The sequence below is a fragment of the Myotis myotis genome, unplaced genomic scaffold (genome assembly GCF_014108235.1).
Source record: "Myotis myotis isolate mMyoMyo1 unplaced genomic scaffold, mMyoMyo1.p scaffold_m19_p_3, whole genome shotgun sequence".
In the NCBI taxonomy this organism is placed as follows: domain Eukaryota; kingdom Metazoa; phylum Chordata; class Mammalia; order Chiroptera; family Vespertilionidae; genus Myotis; species Myotis myotis.
Genome location: NW_023416335.1, coordinates 86,787,765 through 86,808,792, shown reverse-complemented (window position 1 = coordinate 86,808,792; position 21,028 = coordinate 86,787,765). Strand labels below are relative to the sequence as shown.

Sequence of the window (21,028 nt, the reverse complement as noted above, 5' to 3'; positions counted from 1 at the left end):
AATTAACTTTTTTCCTACATTGGCATAGCCATTACACACTATGTTTCCTCTAATTTTTAACTTGGGTTGACTATCTTCTTGCCTTATAAATACTAACTTAAAATGATACCTCTTCGCCCCTAGCCGGTTTGGCTCAGTGGCTAGAGCGTTGGCCTGTGGACCCAAGGGTCCCAGGTTTGATTCTGGTCAAGGGCACATACCAAGGTTGCAGGCTCCTCCCTGGCCTGGGCCCTGGTCGGGGCATGTGCAGGAGGCAACCAGTTAATGTGTTTCTCTCACATCAGTATTTCTCTCTGTTTTTCCCTCTCTCTTCCACTCTCTAAAAATCAGTGGAAAAATATCCTCAGGTGAGGATTAAAAAATATATATATGATACCTCTTTGAAACAGATATGCAATTTCCTATTAAGATTGGTAGGTTAAATTTGTGTTCCCCCCAAATCAAAGTCTGGAGAAACAGCAACCCTTGATGCCCTTGACTAATGGTGAGGAAACATAGAACATCAGTGTCCCAACATGAGCCATTGCATACATTTCAGACTTTCTCATCCTGAATGTAATTTTTTTTTAAATACAATTTTCATTTCTGTAGGTGATGGTCCTCAATGTAGAGATTATGTCATATCACTGGGAGTTGTCAAACCTCTTCTGTCCTTCATCAATCCCTCCATTCCCATCACCTTCCTTCGGAACGTCACATGGGTCATTGTCAATCTCTGCAGGAATAAGGACCCCCCACCGCCTATGGAGACAGTTCAGGAGGTAAATGAAGAGTTGCAAAGACCAGATGGTATATTTTCCCTATGTTTATGCTTTAGATTTTCATGTACAGTGAATGCAATAATGTATATACTGATTTCATTGCAGGTGTGAGGTTTTTAAAGTAGCGTGTCATTTAATTTTAATTTTCGACTCCTGTGAGAGAAAGTATTTTATGGCACCTGAAAGAATGTCAGGCCACCCTAATTCTTATTTTTAATGACTATTTCATTAAAAGAAAATATTAACAATTCAAAAAGAAAAAGAAAAAAGGAGAAAAAATCTTAAAGTTTTATTATTATATTGCATTGCTGGTTTAACACTAAAAAAATAAGGAATTACTACAGATGAAACTAGTGTACTTGTTATATGCAAATATTCTTGAGTGAATTTGCAATAAGTCAAATTAAAATTTTTCTGATTTCTGAAAAAATTTTTGTTCTTAAATGTGTGACATACTTAGTGTTAAGTCTACAATTAAAACAAAGTAAAAACTTTTCTATTTACATCTAGTTAATAAATGGATCTGAGTATTTTAAATTTTAGAAATCATACTTAACCTTTAATCACTTCACTGTGTAGAGAAATGTTGACTATGAATCTTTATAATTGACATCTTTTGCTGTTATGGAAAAAGTATGTAATGTGATTCCTCTCGCAGATTAAAAACAAAAAAAGAAGATCTGTAAGGCTTGAGTTCAACTAACAAACTTTATACTTTGTACTGGTTATAATTTTCTTGACTAAATATGAGCTCAAAAACTTTAATTTGACTCAACTAACTTATTAAATAAAATCTTATTTTTACTTTAAGCAAGTAAGTGAAAAGATGATGGCAATTTTAAGAGTAGCTTTTTAAAATAATAGCTACACTGTATACTTGCATCTCCAACTTTCCACTTGACATTTTATGTCATAAAGAAGGTTATTGAAGCAAACGTGTTTCCTTTCAGGTGCATTAATCTCTGCCAGATGTATTTGTATACTTTAATTGGACATCTGAAATATGATTTTGGTTTTTCAGATTGAATTGATCAAATTTCTATTTTACTAATAGAGAGTCAAACAAATTTAATGTTGTCTTTCTTACCCTGCAAATAGTATTTACTGCTTTTTTATATCAGTCATTCATGTTTACAAAGACATATTCATCCACTCTAGTGTTACTTATTGTTTATCTTCTTTCCTCAGATTTTGCCAGCATTATGTGTCCTTATATACCATACAGACATAAATGTAAGTAAAGTAGAAGCTTAGACTTGGGATTTTGCTCTTAATGAAGCTAGAAGGGTTTTATTTATTTATTTGTTGGGCTTTTAATAAATATCAGAATATATCTTATTAAATTGTCAAACTTCCACAATGTATAAGTAGTTTTTAGAAATAGGGTTAAGGTTAAATTAAGTTTATAGCTTAAGTCATCCAGGCAGCAAAATGCTAACTTTATAGAAAATATCACATATGTAGTTTATTTGTATCATTATTAGGTGTGTTTTTATTAAGTATTAATACTTATAAAGCAGTAGAAAGTTTATAAAGCATATTCATATTTTAAAAATCTCATTTGATTCTCTTTTATTATTGACTTGAGAGAGAGTGAGAGAGAAACATTAATGTGTTGTTCCACTTACTTATGCATTCATTGGTTGTTTCTTGTATATGCCCTGACCCGGGTTCAAACCCCCCACAGTATCTGGATGATACTCTAACCAACTGAGCTACCTGGCCAGGGCCTCATTTGATTCTTACAATAGGTAGGCTAGATATCATGTCCCCATTTTACAAAATAAGAAACTGAGCTTCAGGGAAATGTTAACTGTCTTATCCAGAGTTGCAGAGTTTGTAAGGGTCAAAGTTGGTATTCAAAAACAGATCTTCTGATAACAGATCTTGTATATTTTACATGAAACCACACTGCCTCTGGGGCTGCAACCTTTTGAAGTATGTAGTATTGAAATTCTTCAATACTACAAGTTTAGTTTTATAAATGTATTTAATATGTTTTTATTGATTTTGAAAGAGAGAGAGAGAGAAACATCAATCACTGCCTCCCACATGCATCCTGACCAGGGATCGACCCTGAAACCTAGGCATGTACCCTAACCGGAATCGAACCAGTGACCTTTCATTGCACAGGACAACGCTCAACCAACTAAGCCACACCAGCCAGGGCAAGTCTAGTTTTAAATGCAAATGCATTTTTAGATGAATAGTTTGTTACATGAGATTTAGTTGTGTTTACTATATATATTCTGACAAATGTTTTTAGTAGGCAATCTGAAAATTTTCCTAAATGTAGCAAGGCAAAGTATTATTCTTCCATGGAGTACAACAATGAGTAAATTTTGTGGAATCTAGAATTGAGTCTAAGCATTGATCTGGCTTCTGTTGTTCCAACTAAGATCTCTTTCTGATTTATTGTGTGTTTGTGTATTTATCATCTTAAATTGGTTTATACACACATACACTACGTATGTGTGCTTGCCCCAGAATTGTGTGATTTATCATTGGGATGAAGAAAACACATCTTTGCTAACAGTTCTTGAGAGGCAGTGTATTCATAAATAAACACTGGACCACATTTCCCTAGTTTGTTTTAGGTTCTTAGGAAGGAATCATTTAACTGAAATAACTTTTTATTTGTGACATATTAGCCTGAAATGTAATAAAAATTAAGCTTGACCTTTTTAGTTTTATGCTATCCTATTTTCAAAATGGATAGAAAAATGACTTAGCAGAAGACATATATGATAATATAAAAGAAAGGAGGAAGTAAAGTTATACAAAAATGCTTATGTTGTTATTGAATGTCAAATTTAGTTCTGTGCTTTCTGACAGCCTTTCCTAACCATTACTGTTTCTAGGCATACCTTCATCAATCTCCTTAACCCTACCATAATAACAAAATAGGTCTACCTACATTCATTTTTCTCTATTCCAAATTCACCAAGTTATGTAAGTTATGTCTGTAACAAATGGGAGCACATCACTACGATGTTTAAAAAAATCATCGATGACTCTGTACTCACTACAAGGCAAAGCCCAAACTCCTTAACACAGGATTCAAAACCCTGCAATTTAACTCCCTAACAAATGTGTTGGGTTATTAACTACCTATATTCTTCAAATCCTCCAGGTATTATCGAGACCTGAATATCTTTCATCTTTCTGAAATTACTTTTTTAACTTGGCAAAATTTTTCTTATCCTAATTATATGACTTAAGACAAATTACTTAACTAGCTGCTGCTTTTTCTCACATTTGTAAGATGGAAATAATGTCAGTACCAATCTCAGAGGATTTTTGTAAGGAATAAATGGGATAACCAATGAAAAGTGCTAACAACAGTGTGTGGCATATTTTAAACCATCAATAAATACAAACTATTAACAATCATGTTTGTCACCTCTGTTACCACTTCTACCATCATCCTTCTCCTTATAATGCCTATTTCAAGTGTTACTTTCTCATTGAAGCTTTCTGGTTGCCAGAGAGAATATGTGCTTCCATAATCTAGCATTTCGGTCATTCCTCCAGTTTACTTTATTTTCTTGTTTGTTTTTATACCATATTGTGTGTTTATGTGGTCATGGTGTGAAAGAGCATAGGCCTTGAACCTGGTTTCAAGTCTCAGCCATGGCTCTTATTCATCATTGTATGAACTTAGATTAGTTTACGTTACTGAGTTTCAATATCCTTATTTGTAAAATAGAAGAAAACACCTCATAAAGGTGGTAGTAAAGATAAAAAGAGACACTAGAAATAGGTTCAGCATAGATAGTCATTGACAAAACTTCATTACTTTCACTTTTTTTTAATCTGCTACTAATGTTGAGGTCTTAGAGGGCAGGGTCTCTATGTCTTCTTTATCTTTGAGCCTATAATTCATGGCACAATTCTGGCTTTAGGGGAATAATCTCTGAGTGTTTAAGTTAAACTTAACAAATATCCCTATAGCTACAGTACTTTGCCACTTTAATACCCCTGGTTTTCAAATAAACACAACCAACAGATGGTAGAAGGCTTTATTTACGTATAATCAATTTCATAATGTCCTGGGGGAAAGTCTTGATGAAAATATTAGATATTTTACTTTTTTGCCTTTTAATCTTTGCTGTCAGAAAGCATAGAACTAAATTTGGCATTCAGTAGCAACATATACATTTTTGTATAATTTTACTTCCTCCTTTCTTTTATATTTATTATATATGTCTTTTGCCAAGTCACTTTTCTATCCATTTTGAAAATAGGATAGCATATAACTAAAAATGTTAAGCTTAATTTTTATGACATTTGAGACTAATATGTCACAAATAAAAAGTTACTTCAGTTACCTTTAAATGATCCCTTCCTAAGAACTTAATGTCCTAAAACAAACTAGGGAAATGTGGTCTAGTGTTTATTTATAAACTACACTGCCTCTCAAGAACTGTTAGCAAAGATGTGTTTTCTTCATCCCAATAATAAATCACACAATTCTGGGACAAACACACATTATGGGTGTGTGTAAACTAAGATAAGATTATAAAAACACAAACATACAACAAATCAGAAAGAGATCTTAGTTTGAACAATAGAAGCCAGATCAATTCTAAACTCAATTCTAGATTCAATGAAATTTACCCATTGTTGTACTCCTTGGAAAATTATAGCACTTGCTACATTTAGGAAAAAGAGATAAAGTGAGGAACTTCAAATAGAAATGATCAAACAGAAGAAGTAAAAATTACTTTTGTCTCTAATTTGGCAATTTGAATAGATATTAATGCCATGAACCATCAAAAGGAATAAAGAAAAAGGATGAGATTGGTAGAGGAAGATGATGAGTTTATTATAGGACAAACACATCGATTCTGATTTACTTGTTTCTCCATAGCAATGTTTCCAAGAAGGAACAAGTGATACAAATTTAAGATTTATCAGTATTTAAGGGATTTATAACAATATGGACATGGAGTATGATTCAGAAAAGGGGCAAAAAATTGAATTTTAAGGAATCATCTGCATTTGAGCAGCAACAGCAACAGAAGAGGAACATGCAAAAGAATTTTTTAAAGTAGGGAAGTGGACCCCTGACTGGGTGGCTCACTTGGTTGGAATATCATCCGTACACCAAAAGGTTGCAAGTTCAATTCCTGGTCAGGACACATACCTAGGTTGCAGGTTTGATCCCCGGTTGAGGCGCATTTAAGAGGCAACCCATCAATGTTTCTCTCTCTCTCATTAAATGTTATTTTTTGACTCTTAGCTCTTACCTTATACAACAGTTGATGAGCTTATGTTTTCTGTTTTCTCTGGTCTCCTCCTCCCATTTTTGAATCTGTAGGTTTATGTCTTTTGCTAAATTGGGGAGATTTTCTGCTATTATTTCTTCAAATATTTTTTCAGCTCCACCTCTCCTTTTGAGACTGAGATGACACACATGTTTGATCTCTCATTATTGTCCTACAAGTCCCTGAAACTGTTCAATTTTTTTTGCAGTCATTTTTTGTTTATTTTTATTATTCCGGTTGCATGTTTCGTATTGATCTGTCTTTAAATTTGTTGTTTTTTTCCTGTTTCCATTCTACCCTTGAGTCCTTCTAGTGAGTTTTAAAATTTAGTTACTGAATTTTTCAGTTTTAAATTCTCCTTTGGTTCTTTTTAACGTCTTCTATTTCTTTGCTGAGACTTCCTATATTTGTTTCACACATGTTCATAATTGCTCATAGAAGCATTTTTATGATAGTTACTTTAAAATTCTTGTGGATAATTTTAATATCTATGTCATCTCAAGTATTAGCTTATTTTGACTCGTTTTTTCCCTTTTGAGTTAAGATGATCCTGGCTCTTGATATAAGGAGTTATTTTCAGTTGCAGCCTGTACATTTTGGCTATGTTACGAGTCTCTGATTTCTATTTTAATCTTATTAGCTGTTACAGCCAGACTGTGTAGTAGGCAGGCCTTCCCATACACTTATCTGTAGATCTATGGTGGGATGGTAGATGGGGTCAGCTCTCAGTCAGAGCGTCTGTCCTCCCATGTTTGAAGTTGCAGTATTTCCATTTTTCCAGAACAAAAAGCATTTATAAATTATTGTATCACTCTTATTCCCACGTTTGTATTAGTCTTTTATCTCCAATGAAATATTTCCGTAGTCATCTTAGTTGAAGGAAGCTCATCCTCTAGTAAAGGTATCAGCAAATTTTTCTGTAAAGGACATAGAAAATATTGTAGGCTTTTTGGGCCACATAGTCTCTGTCCCAGTAATGTGGAATAGTTTTACTAGGATATGTTACCTTTAACATATGTCACCCCCTCTCTTCTATGAAGTTTCACACAAGCTTGGGGCAGGAGGTCCAGACAAGAGCTTGAATTTTAGAAGTAATTTGAAATTCGTAGTGTTCTCTTAGTAATGGTGAAAGTGTAGGCTATATGTGGCTTTATTTGCTCTTATTTATCTATATATGTTTTTGAAGAAGTGGAGAGATTTGAATGCAGGTGGCTACTATTATTTTAGCACAAAAGAATGTCTTTAGATAAGCCTAATAGGAACATGTATAGATTTCACATGAGATGAAATCTGTGCAATATTCCTCTGTGAAGACACCAACGAGAGCTACATATAGGCTGCTTGACTTTGAATGAATCAACAAATCTGAGCCTGATTTTTGTTTTTTATTATTTGCAAAATTAGATGCATATAGGGCTTGTTTTATACTCTGTCCTCTTTAAATGGGGACATTTTTCAAGAGCTTTGCAAGAAATTAATTTTCTCAAAATGAAATAAAAATGTAATTTTCATTGTCATTTCTTTGATTTGTTTAATATTCTGAAAAATCATTTATATTGCTAGATATGTTTGAAAACCACTAATACAGAGAGATTATCTTTTTGGTCTCTTCTGGACTTAAGGCAGCATGGTATATTAGTTTCATTTTGTATATAAAGTGCTTCCTTGTGATTATTAGGTTCTCAATTTGTGGGGGCAGGGAGAATTACTTTTCTGCCTGTTTTTAAATTCATCTATCTGATATATAACTGCAGAAGTTGGGGTAAAAGTTGTCCCAGACTTCTGTCTCATTTTTATGAAAAGTGATCCTGAGGTAGGCTTTGAGAGAGAGGTACCTACTACTTAATAGATTTATCAAGTAAGTAACCAGGTTCAAACATAAAATTTAATTACTTTTTATGTCACCACCCCTGAGGTCTATTATGTATTTTAAGCATTCAAACAAATACATAAACTGCTCTCTCTTTTCTTTTTTTGCTTCCTATAGATTCTTGTAGATACTGTTTGGGCTCTGTCATACCTGACAGATGGAGGTAATGAGCAGATACAGATGGTTATTGATTCAGGGGTTGTTCCATTTCTTGTGCCCCTTCTGAGTCACCAGGAAGTGAAAGTTCAAGTAAGTACTTTAAAATTTTTCTTTCTTGTATTAACAACTAGGCTTCAGTTCTTTGTATATGCACTTGTCTTCCATAATTCTGCTTTTTTATGCTGAACCTGATTTTGTTGACTTCCAAATCTTTATCTCACCCAGATTCTTCGCTGAGTTTTAGACTCATTTAGCCAATTGTCCTTAAGCCCTTAGACCAGTGGTTCTCAACCTTCCTAATGCTGCAACCCTTTAAATACAGTTCCTCATGTTGTGGTGACCCCCAACCATAAAATTATTTTCGTTGTTACTTCATAACTGTAATTTTGCTACTGTTATGAATTGTAATGTAAATATCTGATATGCAGGATGTATTTTCATTGTTATAAATTGAACATAATTAAAGCATAGTGATTAAGCACAAAAACAATATGTAATTAGATATGTGTTTTCCGATGGTCTTAGGCGACCCCTGTGAAAGGGTCATTCGACCCCCAAAGGGGTCGCGACCTACAGGTTGAGAACCGCTGCCTTAGACATATGCTCTAAGAACTCCTTAAAGCATTCCACTGTTATTTTAACCAGACAAAAATGATAGGTATCGTTTTCTCCCATAAAACTGCTCTTCTTCCTATATCCCTTTCAGTGGACAGGCGGCATAGTCCAAGCTGGGAACCTTGATTACTCCTTTCATTCCCCCTCCATTACAAAATTCTGTCAATTCTGATTACATAGCTTCATGTCTGAGCCACTTTAGTTCAAGACCTCTTTTCTTCCCTCCAGATAATTGCAATAGCATCCTAACTGCATTCCCTCCTCCCTCCCTCCCTCTCTCTCTCTCTCTCCAGTTTCTTCTCACTGTAATTAGGTGTACATGGCTCATAGTTCTGTTCATCCCACTTCCGCCAAAGTAACTGCTTAGATGGAAATGTATGCCCATTCCAGGCTTTTATTACAATCTTTCTGTGGTACCAGTTTAGTAATAGATAAAAACAGCTGTTACAAATGGGCCTTTACATTTTTTATTTTAATTTTCTTTTAATTTTTGAATCTTTTCCTGCACAATTTTCCCATATAGTTCCATTTTTCACAGGCTAGTGTTTAAAATTGTTTCTCAGTTCTGTGCAGTACTTTGTGTAAGGATGCAATAAGTGGAAATCATTCACCCCTTGAATTTTTACATTTTCTCAGGATTATGAACAATATAGAATCCATTTCATCATAAACAAATAAATTTATAGAAAATATTTTATCCCATCCCAGACGGCAGCCCTCAGAGCAGTTGGCAACATAGTGACTGGCACCGACGAGCAGACCCAGGTTGTTCTCAACTGTGATGTCCTGTCACACTTCCCAAATCTTTTGTCACACCCAAAGGAGAAGATAAATAAAGTAAGGCATATATCCTCAGTGCATTTCTTTCTCTTTGTGTATCTCATTTTTAACTGTTCCTTTGTTTCTGTTGTTGCCATTTGATTGTGATTTTCTTCAAAATCACTGCAGTTAAGGTGAGAATTATTTCAAATTATTTCTGTAATTATTTTGTTTCAGTTTTTAATTGCTTGCTATAAGCCTCACCCTTATTACTACAGAATAAAAAATACTTTTATACTAACTAGGGTTTTTATTTAAATAAATTGAGTAGTAGCAACAGTTAGCAAATTAGTAGTTACTCAATGAGAATATATACAAAATCTCTCACTAGATGGCTGGTATCTCTTAAAAACAAATAGAAAAACCATAATTTAATCTCCCTATGAAATTAGATTGGACCTAAAGATGCGGGCCTAAATTAAAAGATCATAAAAATTGCTCTTTTCAAGATTTCAAGCTTGAGTTACAAGCTTAATACTAATTAATTGTTAAATATGTACTTAAGTCTTTTGTGTCTGGCTTATTTCATATTGCTATGTTTTCAAGGTTCGTTCATGTTGAAGCATGTATCAAAACTTCATTTCTTTTTATCGTTGAATAAATATTCCGTTGGACATAAATACCATATTTTGTCTACCCATTCATCTATTGATAGAAACTTGTATTGTTCTTACCTTTTGGCTATTGTGAATGACGTTGCTATGAATATGGGCATACTAGTATCTGTTTTAGTCCCTGCTTTCAGTTCCTTTGGGTATATAACTAGATTTGCCAAGTCATGTGATAATTCTATGTTTAGCTTTTTGAGAAACTGCCAAACTGGTTTCCATAGTGGCTGTACCATTTTACATTTCCACAAGCAATGATAAGGGTTATTGTTGCTGTTGTTGATGTTGTTATTGCCAACCTAGTGGTATGAGCTGGTGTCTCATGATTTTGATTTGTATTTAGTTTAATGCAGTTTTAGCTGCCTGAAATGTCAGCATCCCCCAAGCCAGTATAATTAATCATTTCTTCTATCATAGCTATATGTATGTAGTTGCTTGACTATAACAGTTGGATTCTTATAGAAAAGTATGTTATCAGAAATCTCATTTTATAGATGAAGGGAAAGAAGCCAGAGTTTCTTAGACTCTGGGCCAATATTTTTGTTACAAAATTTTCAATAATATGTGTGATTTTTATAGCTAAATGTACTCCATAATTGAAAACAGAGCTGAGAAGTGAGGAAGCCAGACAGCAATGGGTGGAGAGAAGTTTCAGCCTAGGATTCAATACGCTCTAAGTGAAGGAAGGTATCATGGGGGAAAGAAAAAGGGCTCACATAGATACTCACTCAGCTTCAGCAAGTAGTTGCTTCAGAATTTTTCAGCTAGAGCGTTTGTGTTATTTGCATCTTGGGACCATTGTGGGACCTTAGAGGTAGAATTTACCAACTTGGTTTTATTCCCTCAACATCTTGGTTAGAAAATTTTCCAACATACAAGACTTCATCCCTAACTGGTTTGGCTCAGTGGATAGAGCGTCAGCCTGCGGAATGAAGGGTCCCAGGTTCGATTCCGGTCAAGGGCATGTACCTTGGTTGCGGGCACATCCCCATTGGGGGGTGTGCAGGAGGCAGCTGATTGATGTTTTTCTCTCATCGATGTTTCTAACCCTCTATCCCTCTCCCTTCCTCTCTGTAAAAAATCAATAAAATATATTTTTTTTAAAAAAAAAGACTTTTCAACAGTACTGTAATGAATGCTCATATACTCTAAACACTGATTGGATGGCAAAACAAATTTATAATTAAGTCTTAATTGCAGAGGAGGGAGAAGGGACACATTTGACACTAAAATTACAATAAACCTGTTGGTTCGTGACTTGTAAATCCTTAAGGTTGCAATAAGATTAGTTATAAAGACCCATCCTAGCCTAGTTAGATGTTGATTTCTATTGTGTAAGTAAATAGTTTTATAATAAAGCAACTCACCTTTCTTAGAATTCGTTTTAACAAAATATTAGGAAATTCAGTTATTTATTTATCATCTGTCTTTTAGAGGGAGCTCATGCACCAAAAATGTAATAAGCTGCATGAGTAAAGTTTTTTTTCTTATTGTTTTATTCTCTGCCATGTCACCATTGTCCAAAATAGTTCCTAGCTTATGGTAGGTGGCATATGTTTTATTGAATGGATAAATGCTAGATAATGGGGCCCAAATATTATTAATAGAAATTTCCTTATACCTTATTTAAATTGGGAGATTCTGTATAACCTAATCACTTTTAGATGCTTTCCCCTTTATGCAACGCAGGTGATTTTCTTATGTATGTAAACTACATTAAAATAACTATATAAACACATTAAAGATACAATTTTCCAAATAAAGATGCCCTGTATTTTATTCAACTATAGGAAGCAGTGTGGTTCCTTTCCAACATAACAGCAGGCAACCAACAACAAGTTCAAGCTGTAATAGATGCTGGATTAATCCCTATGATTATTCATCAGCTTGCTAAGGTCAGTCATACTATGAGTTCATCATGTATGTTAATATCTTATAACCAAGACGTTTTTAATAAAAAATTCATTTTATCATTTCTTTTTTAATCTTCAGGGGGACTTTGGAACACAAAAAGAAGCTGCTTGGGCAATTAGCAACTTAACAATAAGTGGCAGAAAAGATCAAGTGAGTTTGGAGAAACTAACTGTTATGATTGTTAATATTGGAAAGTATACTGCTGTATCATGATTAAGAATTATTGATTGGCCCTAACCAGTTTGGCTCAGTGGATAGAGCATCAGCCTGTGGACTGAAGGGTCCTGGGTTTGATTCCGGTCAAGGGCATGTACCTTGGTTGCAGGCTCCTCCCTGGCCTGTCAGGGCTCTAGTCAGGGCTTGTGCAGGAGGCAACCAATCGATGTGTTTCTCTCACATTGATATTTCTCAGTCTTTCCCTCTCTCTTTCACTCTCTCTCTCTCTAAAAATCAATGGAAAAATATCCTTGGTTGAGGATTAAAAAAAAAAAAATTAAAAGAACAAAAAAATAAATAAAAAAGAATTATTGATTGTTTATAAACCCTGTACTGTGTTCTTTTGAGGAAAAGATAATTATGTAAATAAAAATATTTTTCTTTTTTTTATGTCTAGGTTGAGTACCTTGTACAGCAGAATGTAATACCACCGTTCTGTAATTTACTGTCAGTAAAAGATTCTCAAGTTGTTCAGGTGGTTCTAGATGGTCTGAAAAACATTCTGATAATGGCTGGTGATGAAGCAAGCACAATAGCTGAAATAATAGAAGAATGTGGAGGTAAGAGTGGATTTACTAAAGAAAAATAGTTGAGCCATGGAACTCTGAGATATTAGTTCCTTAAAAGACAACTAATTAGAAAGAAAACTTAGGATACATTGCTGTTACATATTGGAATATGTTGCTGTTCTTTATTCACAACATTAGCATTCCAAGAGGATTTTCCAGGAAACAGTCCATACTCTGGAAAAACTGGTTGTGATGGTCACTCCATAACCTTCCTAGAGATTCACCTTGTTTTTTGGGAAACACAAATACTCCTCTTAAAGTCACAGTGTTGACGCATTAGACTGGAAGTATCCTATCTAATAATAGAGAAACATGGTAATTAACCGTAACTTCGCTACCCTTCCCATTGGCTAATCAGTGAGATATGCAAATTAACTGCCAACCAAGATGGTGGCCGGCAGCCAGGCAGCTGAAGTGAACAGGAGGCTTGCTTGCTCCAGTGATGGAGGAAGCCAAGGTTACCCACCTGCCACTGCCGGCCTCTGAGCTGCAGTCTAAGAAACAATGTTGCAGTTATAGAAGCTAAACCATCCCCAGAAACCTGCTTTCAGCCAGCCGGGCTTCAGAGCTGGAGTTGCAACAGTGTTTTAATTATAGAAGCCAAGCAAACCCAGATACCTGCTTTCAGCAGCCGATATTTCAGAGCTGGAGCCAAGCCTCAGAGCTAAAGCCAGCTCTCAGTTCCAGTGACAGCCATAGAAGGTAAATAAATCCCAGAATAAAAAAATAAAAAAAAGAAAAAGAAAAAAAGGAGAGGTTGGGAGCTTCAGTCGCCCGCCAGCCTGAAAATGGCCCTCAGCCCCTCACCCAGACTGGCCAGGCACCCCAGTGGGGACCCCCACCCTGAAGGGGCTGTGACCAGCTGCAAGCAGCCATCATCCCCTCATCCATGCTGGCCAGGCACCCAAGCGGGACCCCCACCCTGATCCGGATCACCCTTCAGGGCAAACCAGCCAGCCCCCACCCGTGCACCAGGCCTCTATCCTACATAGTAAAAGGGTAATATGCAAACTGACCCTAACAGCAGAAAGACTGGGAATGACTGGTCACTATGACACACACTGACCACCAGGGGGCAGACACTCAATGCAGGAGCTGCCCTCTGGTGGTCAGTGTGCTCTCACAGCAGGGAGCTCTGCTCAGCCACAAGCCAGGCTGATGGCTGCCAGTACAGCGGTAGTGGTGGGACCCTCTCCCGCCTCCTCAGCAGCGCTAAGGATGTCCAACTGCAGCTTAGGTCTGCTCCCTGCTGGCAAGTGGGCATCCCCCGAGGGCTGCCGGGCTGCCAGAGGGATGTCTGATTCCCAGCTTAGGCCCAATCCCCCGGGGAGCAGGCCTAAGCCAGCAAGTGGTCAACCTCAAGGGGTCCCAGACTGCGAGAGGGCACAGGCCAGGCTGAGGGACCCCCTATCCCCGAGTGCACCAATTTTTGTGCACCGGGCCTCTAGTTTTTTTAATAACAAGAAGAAATTATTCTAGAAATTAAGGAGTCTTGTCAGTGGTCATAGAAGTATAATCTATATATATAAAAGCCTAAGCACCTGTTATGACCGACAACCGGCTGGTAGCTGTGACGTGCACTGACCACCAGGGGGCAGATGCTCAATGCAAGATCTGCCCCCTGGTGGTCAGTGCACTCCCACAGCCAACCTGCAGCTGGCCAACCTCCCGCGGTCCCTCCCCCGGCTGGCCTGCCCCGATCGGCCGCAATAGGCCCCGAATACCAGCCAGGCTGAGGGACCCTACCTGTGCATGAATTCATGCACCAGGTCTCTAGTTAGTTATAAAAGCATAATTAGCAAGCCAAGGTGCAGATTCGATCCCCCATCGGGGCACATTTAAGAATCAACTAATGAATGCATAAATAAGTAGAACAAATCGATGTATGTTTCTCTTTCTCTCTCTCCCCTCCTCCTGCTCTCTTAAAAAAAAAAATCAATATAGATTATGTGCACCTGATATGTGGAGTAAATATATTGGGAATATAAATGAAGGCCTTGTACAGTTACTATTCTGAAAAATTATTTCCAAAGTTCATTGTGGCCATAGGATATAAGCCCCTATTCATTTTTTAAAAGAAAATACTTCAAAATTTAAAGATTTATTTCTTATTTTTCTCGGTTAATCCCTAAGTTTCTGAAAACTTATTTTTTGTAGTTATATAAAAGTAGTAACATTTGGAAAACAAAGAAAAAGATAAAAATTATTATATGGGACTGTATGATTATATTAAAGCAATCCGGGAAGATCTTGGTTCTGGTTCTGGCACTAACATGCCACACAACCTGAAGTAAATGCTTTTACATCTGTGTGCCACAGCTGCCTCATCTATCAGATGGAGTGTTCAGATGTTTTTATAACTGCCTGCCTTAAGGACCAGGGTACCTCAAGGGCTTCTAAAGAGGAAGAAATTAGTGGGATACTGGTCCTCCAACCAGAGCACTTCAAGTTTTTATCTGTTTTTTAGAAAAACTGTTATCTTTGGGGGGCTGTGGGAGAGTGGTCTGAATTCTTTAGGAATTTTCATGATTAAAATGAGCACAGTTAATTTTATTGCATCTGCTTAATTATTATCTGCTTAATTGGGGGGGTAGGTTTGGAGAAAATTGAAGCTTTACAGCAACATGAAAATGAAGATATATATAAATTAGCATTTGAAATCATAGATCAGTATTTCTCTGGCGATGATGTAAGTATATATTAAAGTATGGTATGTCTGCATGCACATTAAAACCTATCTATATATAAAAGGCTAAATGACTGACTGTATGTCCATCCGACCAACCAACCGGTACATATGATGCTCACTGGCAATTTAAAAATAAACGTTGACTCGCGCAAGTACGATACATATACTAGTAAAGCTCTCGCTAGCGCCAATCTAGACAGAGTAGGACTATTCCTACCTGAACCCATTTTCAGATATGGTCAGTTATATGTTGCTTTTTCTCAAGTTTGAAAAGTGTGTGACAAAGTTAAAGTTATAAATACTTCATCACAAGGGAAATTAGTCAAGCACTCTGAAAGTGTTTTTACTCTTAATGTGGTAAACAGAGATATTAGAAGTAGTTTAATCAATTTATCATCTTTTTTTTATATCATGTCTTTGTTGTTATATCATGTTATTGTTTATTAATCAATTTATATATTACTTTCGTATACATTTTACTAATTTTCTTTCATCTCTGACACTTCTGTTATAGAAAAAGGGCAAATAGCAATATTAACATATTTCTTATAATTAATTTCCTCTCAGTGTGCATGAATCTGTGCACTGGGCCTCTAATACATACATAAATTTACTAAGAGTTTTTCTTTTATTATTATGAATTAAGTTATACTATATTTCTATCAGATACTCCTGAGGTTGTATTTTCCCAATTATTTATAAAACTCTAAATTAAAAAAATTAATGATTATTTTCCACCAATCTGTTTTCTTAAATACTATGTCTGAAACTTCATTATAGTAAATTTGTAAAAACAGTTCTTGTTGCATTTGTAATCTGTTAAATGGGAAGAGATAGTAATTATAGAAATTAGGTATGTTTAGATAGGTACAATAAATCTAAAGCTACGGGAACTTAAGAGCAAGGCAATTTTTAAATATGTGTTCAGTTTTATATTGTTAAAGTTCTTAATAATATTATTGATAAATATTTTTAGGTGGTTAAAACATCTGTACAGAATTTTCTCTTAAGAAGTAAATCAGTTCTGCTTATACCATAATGTATAGTATCTTAATATAATCGGGATTTTTTCTTGCTTTTTATAGATTGATGAAGATCCTAGCCTCATTCCTGAAGCAACACAAGGAGGTACTTACAATTTTGACCCTACAGCCAACCTTCAAACAAAAGAATTTAATTTTTGAGTTCAATTGAGTGCAGCATCTTTCCCACATTCAGTATGAAGCACCACCAGATGGCTACCAAATGAGAAGAACAACAAAAGGCTCCAAAACACAAATGCCTCTTCGTTTTGATGCTTCTAAAGCAAGCCATGTCTCAGTCACTTTGCAGTTGCCAAAAGTCACTATCACATGGACTGTAAATGCATATGCATGATTTCCTAAACTGTTTTAGAATTCTCCTTAACAATTTCAACTACCCTATTATTCCCTGTTCCCTGGTGCCACACGCTAACAACTGCAATCTCCAGTTTAGAATATTCCATAGTGGTGGCACGTCAGCTGTCCACTTGATATTCCTTTGGAAAATGGTGCGCTGTGGATCAAGACACTTTGGTATGATGTATATACACGTTGGAAGACTTTAAAGAGGTGCAGCCTGATCTGAGCCTCCATCATTGTCCTCCACAAACATATTTTCATATTCTTTATGTGGAAAAATAGATTTTAAAGTACAAGCCAAATGATTTTCATTGGTGGAACTGACACACAAAAAGTAACTTAAAAAAAGAAATTATTGATTAAACAGATAAGTTTTGAAAAACTGTACTTCATCTACCAGTAATTGATGTGTTTGTTATCTGCCTCAGAAGCCAGGGTTGGAGGAAGAACTTTAGCTATGGATGGCTTTCGCCATTATACCTAATTTTTGAGAACAGCAAGCCCTATTTGACCACTTACTTCAGCCTGTGTGTTCCTGCTGTTTTGAAGTAATCAAATGCTGTGCATGGTATTTTACCTGAGCTGCAACCTGTTATGGACTTGAACTTCTGTTTAAGTTGAAAGCAAGAGTCCCTGACTATAAAGAAAAAAACTAAGGTCTAAAGTACACATTGGTGGTGTTAAAAAAAGAAAATCTTGCTTTTAGCTTTCAGGAGTTAATATTTTCATTTTCAATTGATAATTGAATATGGTTGATTTGTATTGGGTTTAAACTGTGGAGCTTTCATGTTTACTGTAATTTAGTCTTAAAACATTTTTTACTTAGTAACCAGTGCTTTTGATAATGTGGTTGGCAACAGACCAGCAACTATTAAGGAGTGTCATCAAACTTCATTCTTTGAGTATTGGGAAAGTTAATTCAGATCTTACTCTAAGCATATTCACATATTAAAAGATTCAGACACGATCTGTGTAGAAGAATAATCTGCAGTTATTTAACATAAACCTGATTTGCAGTGATCTTTAAGTACATATGGAAAATATGGTATTACTATACCAGTCACTGCTTTTGGTAAATTGTTTGACCCCATTATTAATGAAAAAATATGAATTTGAAATTTGTAAAACTGAATAATTTGTGCTATCACCTAAATGGTTTTATTGCTATTGTTTACTGGGTATTGATTTTCAATGCATTGATGTGAAGAGATAGAAAACCTAAACTAATTTAGTTATCCAATGAGGGGGGGAGTGTATATTTACTGTGATGAAGATGAAATAGATGCCATCAGAACTTTGTGAATCAGCTGGGGTGTTTTCACTGGTAAGCAACACATAGCAGGCGTGCATTCATTACAAATATATGTATCTGCCAAGGTGGAGCCACTTTAAAGAGTGAATTTTGTCTTGTATCTAAAGTGGATACAAGTGTATGTTTAAACTGCAAGATTTTTACTTGCTAGAGAATCTGTTTTAATATAGTGGTTTCGCCTCTGATTATTTATAGGTTTTATAAATTTTAAAATCAATTTCTCTTTAAGGTGGCTCAGACTTTTCAACTCTTGTGCACATAAAATTGAGTTGAAGTTCATTGTGCCTTTTTTCTTTATCCAAATTTTGAGTTAAAGCTTCATATGGTAACTGCATCCTGTTCAGACACTGTAGTCTAAATTTTTGAAAATGTGTGGTGTTCCCTACAAGTAGGAAATAACAGAGTCAAAGCTAATTAAGGTCACAAATTTCGGTGAAACCCTTAAAGTCTAAATCTTCTTGATATTGTGAATTGTACCCCTTTCCAGTTTAGTTTCTCCTGGACTTTCCATACTTACTGACAGTTACCTTTTAAATTTTGCACACAATGAGATTAAATTGGGCCTCCATTATGCCGATTCCTGTTTCCTCTTGTGTTTTAAGTGCAAACTAACATAAGTGAACATTAGCATCAAGTAGTGCAACGTATGTATGCATTTGCTTGATTCAATTTGTTGTGACCTTATCAGTTTTGAATTGGAATTGCGCCATTTCATTGATAAAGAAAGCTAAGTATATTGTTGCACTTTTAAGTTTTCAAAACAGTGTTGAAAAATTGCATTGTTTTTATTTTTTTTAAACTCAGTTAAAAGACTAAACTGTTCTTTCAAAAGAGGCATCTAAATGTGTTCCTAATTTTGTATATGGGCTTAGGTTTTGTAACCAATAAAAAAAAAGCTGCTATCAAATATGATAAAACATTGAAGAACTTATTCTAAAAGTATCTTCATTTTCTAGTTTTGTTTCCTGCATGGTTAAATTAAATTTGGAACTATTTTTCAAACATCAGCCACAGTGGAGGTGAATTATGACTTACTCTTTCATTGTATTTTATCTCCTTTCAACTGTGATGAACAAGACCAGTAACAGTCCTAGATTTAAGAGTATTTTGTGTCAAATAAGTACCAAAATTTTTATTAATTTCCTAAGGCGCCATAACAAAGGAGCTCAGATAAGGTGGCTCCAGAACTTAGGTTTGCAGTTCCGGAGGCTAGCAGTTTGAAGTCAAGGTGATGGCTGGGGCTCGCTCTCTCTAGGCTCCAGGGAGATCCTTCCTCGCCTTTTCCTGGCTTCTGGTGGTCGCTGGCTTCTTGGGCTTATTGCTGCTTCACTCCAGTCTCTGCTTTCATCATTAACATGGCCTTCCTCTACATATCTCAGGTTTAAATACCATAACTTAAAGAAAGCTCATTTGAAATTTTTAACCTGTTAAAATATAGGTGGTATCTTTAAATGAAATTTTGGATTAATTAAAAGAACAAAGGGACAGCGAAATTGTGCGTATACAAGTATTTTTACTTTTGTAAAATGCAACTTCAGATTATTTATGAAGGAAGGCAGTGTATAAGTAAATAAATGTGATTGTAGTACTCCTATAGAATTTGCCATAATTTCCTTCAGAAGGGTTGTCCTTTTGAGGGGATTAATTATCTAATTACTGCAGGTGAAAATTTATGAATGTCAGTTGTCTTATAGTGATGGCTATGAATTTTTTAACCTAGTTGAACTGGGGGGTTTTAATTAAATCTATTTGGAGAAAGGAAGTATAGTATAATTTCTGTACATTAAGCTGTAAGTCTTAAGGCATATAAACCAGGGAGTACTTTGTGTAACCCATCACTCATTTGTCTGAAGTTTAAAAGGAACTCTTCATGTAAATCTTGTACTTTATTAGCTGAAAAAAATAGTGGTAGAATGAGTCTCAAAAAGTATTATATAGAGAAGGGGATATATAGATTTAGATAAATAAATAGAGATAATGGGGCTCAGTACAATATCAAGAGAAAGTGTTTGGGAAAGGGGATGCAATATTTTCACATTCTTACTCTTTTTTATCTGCCCATGAAATCTCTCAACAAACTGGCCTAAATCAGGGTGTCGCAAACCCTGAACTACTGATATTTTAAGCTGGCTAATTCTTTGCTGTGGGGGACTGCCCTGTGCATTATAAGATATTTAGCAGCATTCTTAGGTTCTACTGACTAGATGTCGGGTAGCACCTCTCCACTCCCCAGTCTTAACAAAAATGTCTACAGGCATTGCCACATGTCCCCTGGGGGTCTAAATTGCCTTTGGTGTGAACCATTAGCTTGAAACAATTCCTGTACAAAACTCCACTCAAATTAGACAGCCTAAGTCATGCCTTTTTGTATTATGAACAGTCCCATCTTTCCTCAGGTGCAGAAGACAGAGAGAGGAGACAAAAATGTGCCTTGTCTTTTCAGTTTCAAGAGAGATCAGGGCCAGCCCTAACCATATTTCCCAAATCCCTCATCTGTGGGAACTCCTGGTAGTATTGAGCCTCATCTATTGCAAAGGACTTGGGGTAGAAATGGGAATAGGGGGTAACTAGTTACCCATAAACTTATTCTGTAGCTAAAAACCAAGGCATGTGAAGACTGCTGATTGACTACAGTCTTCCCAGCACTGTCTTGGAACAGTGGTTTTCAGACATTTTTAGTTGAAGTTCTTTAAGTTCTCTGGGAAAGCTGAGTAGGACCAGAAAAATCACAGCATACTTGGAAAAACATTTTTTGAAGCATTGTGAGAGATTGGCTTCATCAGGAAACTTGTAAGTTTATTTGAAATGATTAAATGCAACCGTAACCGCCCGGCTGGAATAGCT

At 35.7% G+C, this 21,028-nt stretch overlaps 1 protein-coding gene across 11 annotated transcripts in view; it reads left to right on the top strand.

Moving 5' to 3' along the window:
- Positions 1–19,115, top strand: part of KPNA3 (karyopherin subunit alpha 3) — a 126,927-nt gene extending 107,812 nt beyond the window's left edge. For all 11 annotated transcript variants that reach the window (XM_036301821.1, XM_036301820.1, XM_036301831.1 and 8 more), the window contains 9 exons: positions 592–761; positions 1,950–1,994; positions 8,019–8,150; positions 9,384–9,512; positions 11,893–11,997; positions 12,095–12,166; positions 12,630–12,792; positions 15,396–15,490; positions 16,576–19,115. In XM_036301821.1, the coding sequence (XP_036157714.1) occupies positions 592–761; positions 1,950–1,994; positions 8,019–8,150; positions 9,384–9,512; positions 11,893–11,997; positions 12,095–12,166; positions 12,630–12,792; positions 15,396–15,490; positions 16,576–16,674 (1,010 nt within the window). In that variant the 3' untranslated portion in view covers positions 16,675–19,115. The remainder of the gene's footprint in view (positions 1–591; positions 762–1,949; positions 1,995–8,018; positions 8,151–9,383; positions 9,513–11,892; positions 11,998–12,094; positions 12,167–12,629; positions 12,793–15,395; positions 15,491–16,575) is intronic.
- Positions 19,116–21,028: the final 1,913 nt, after the last annotated feature.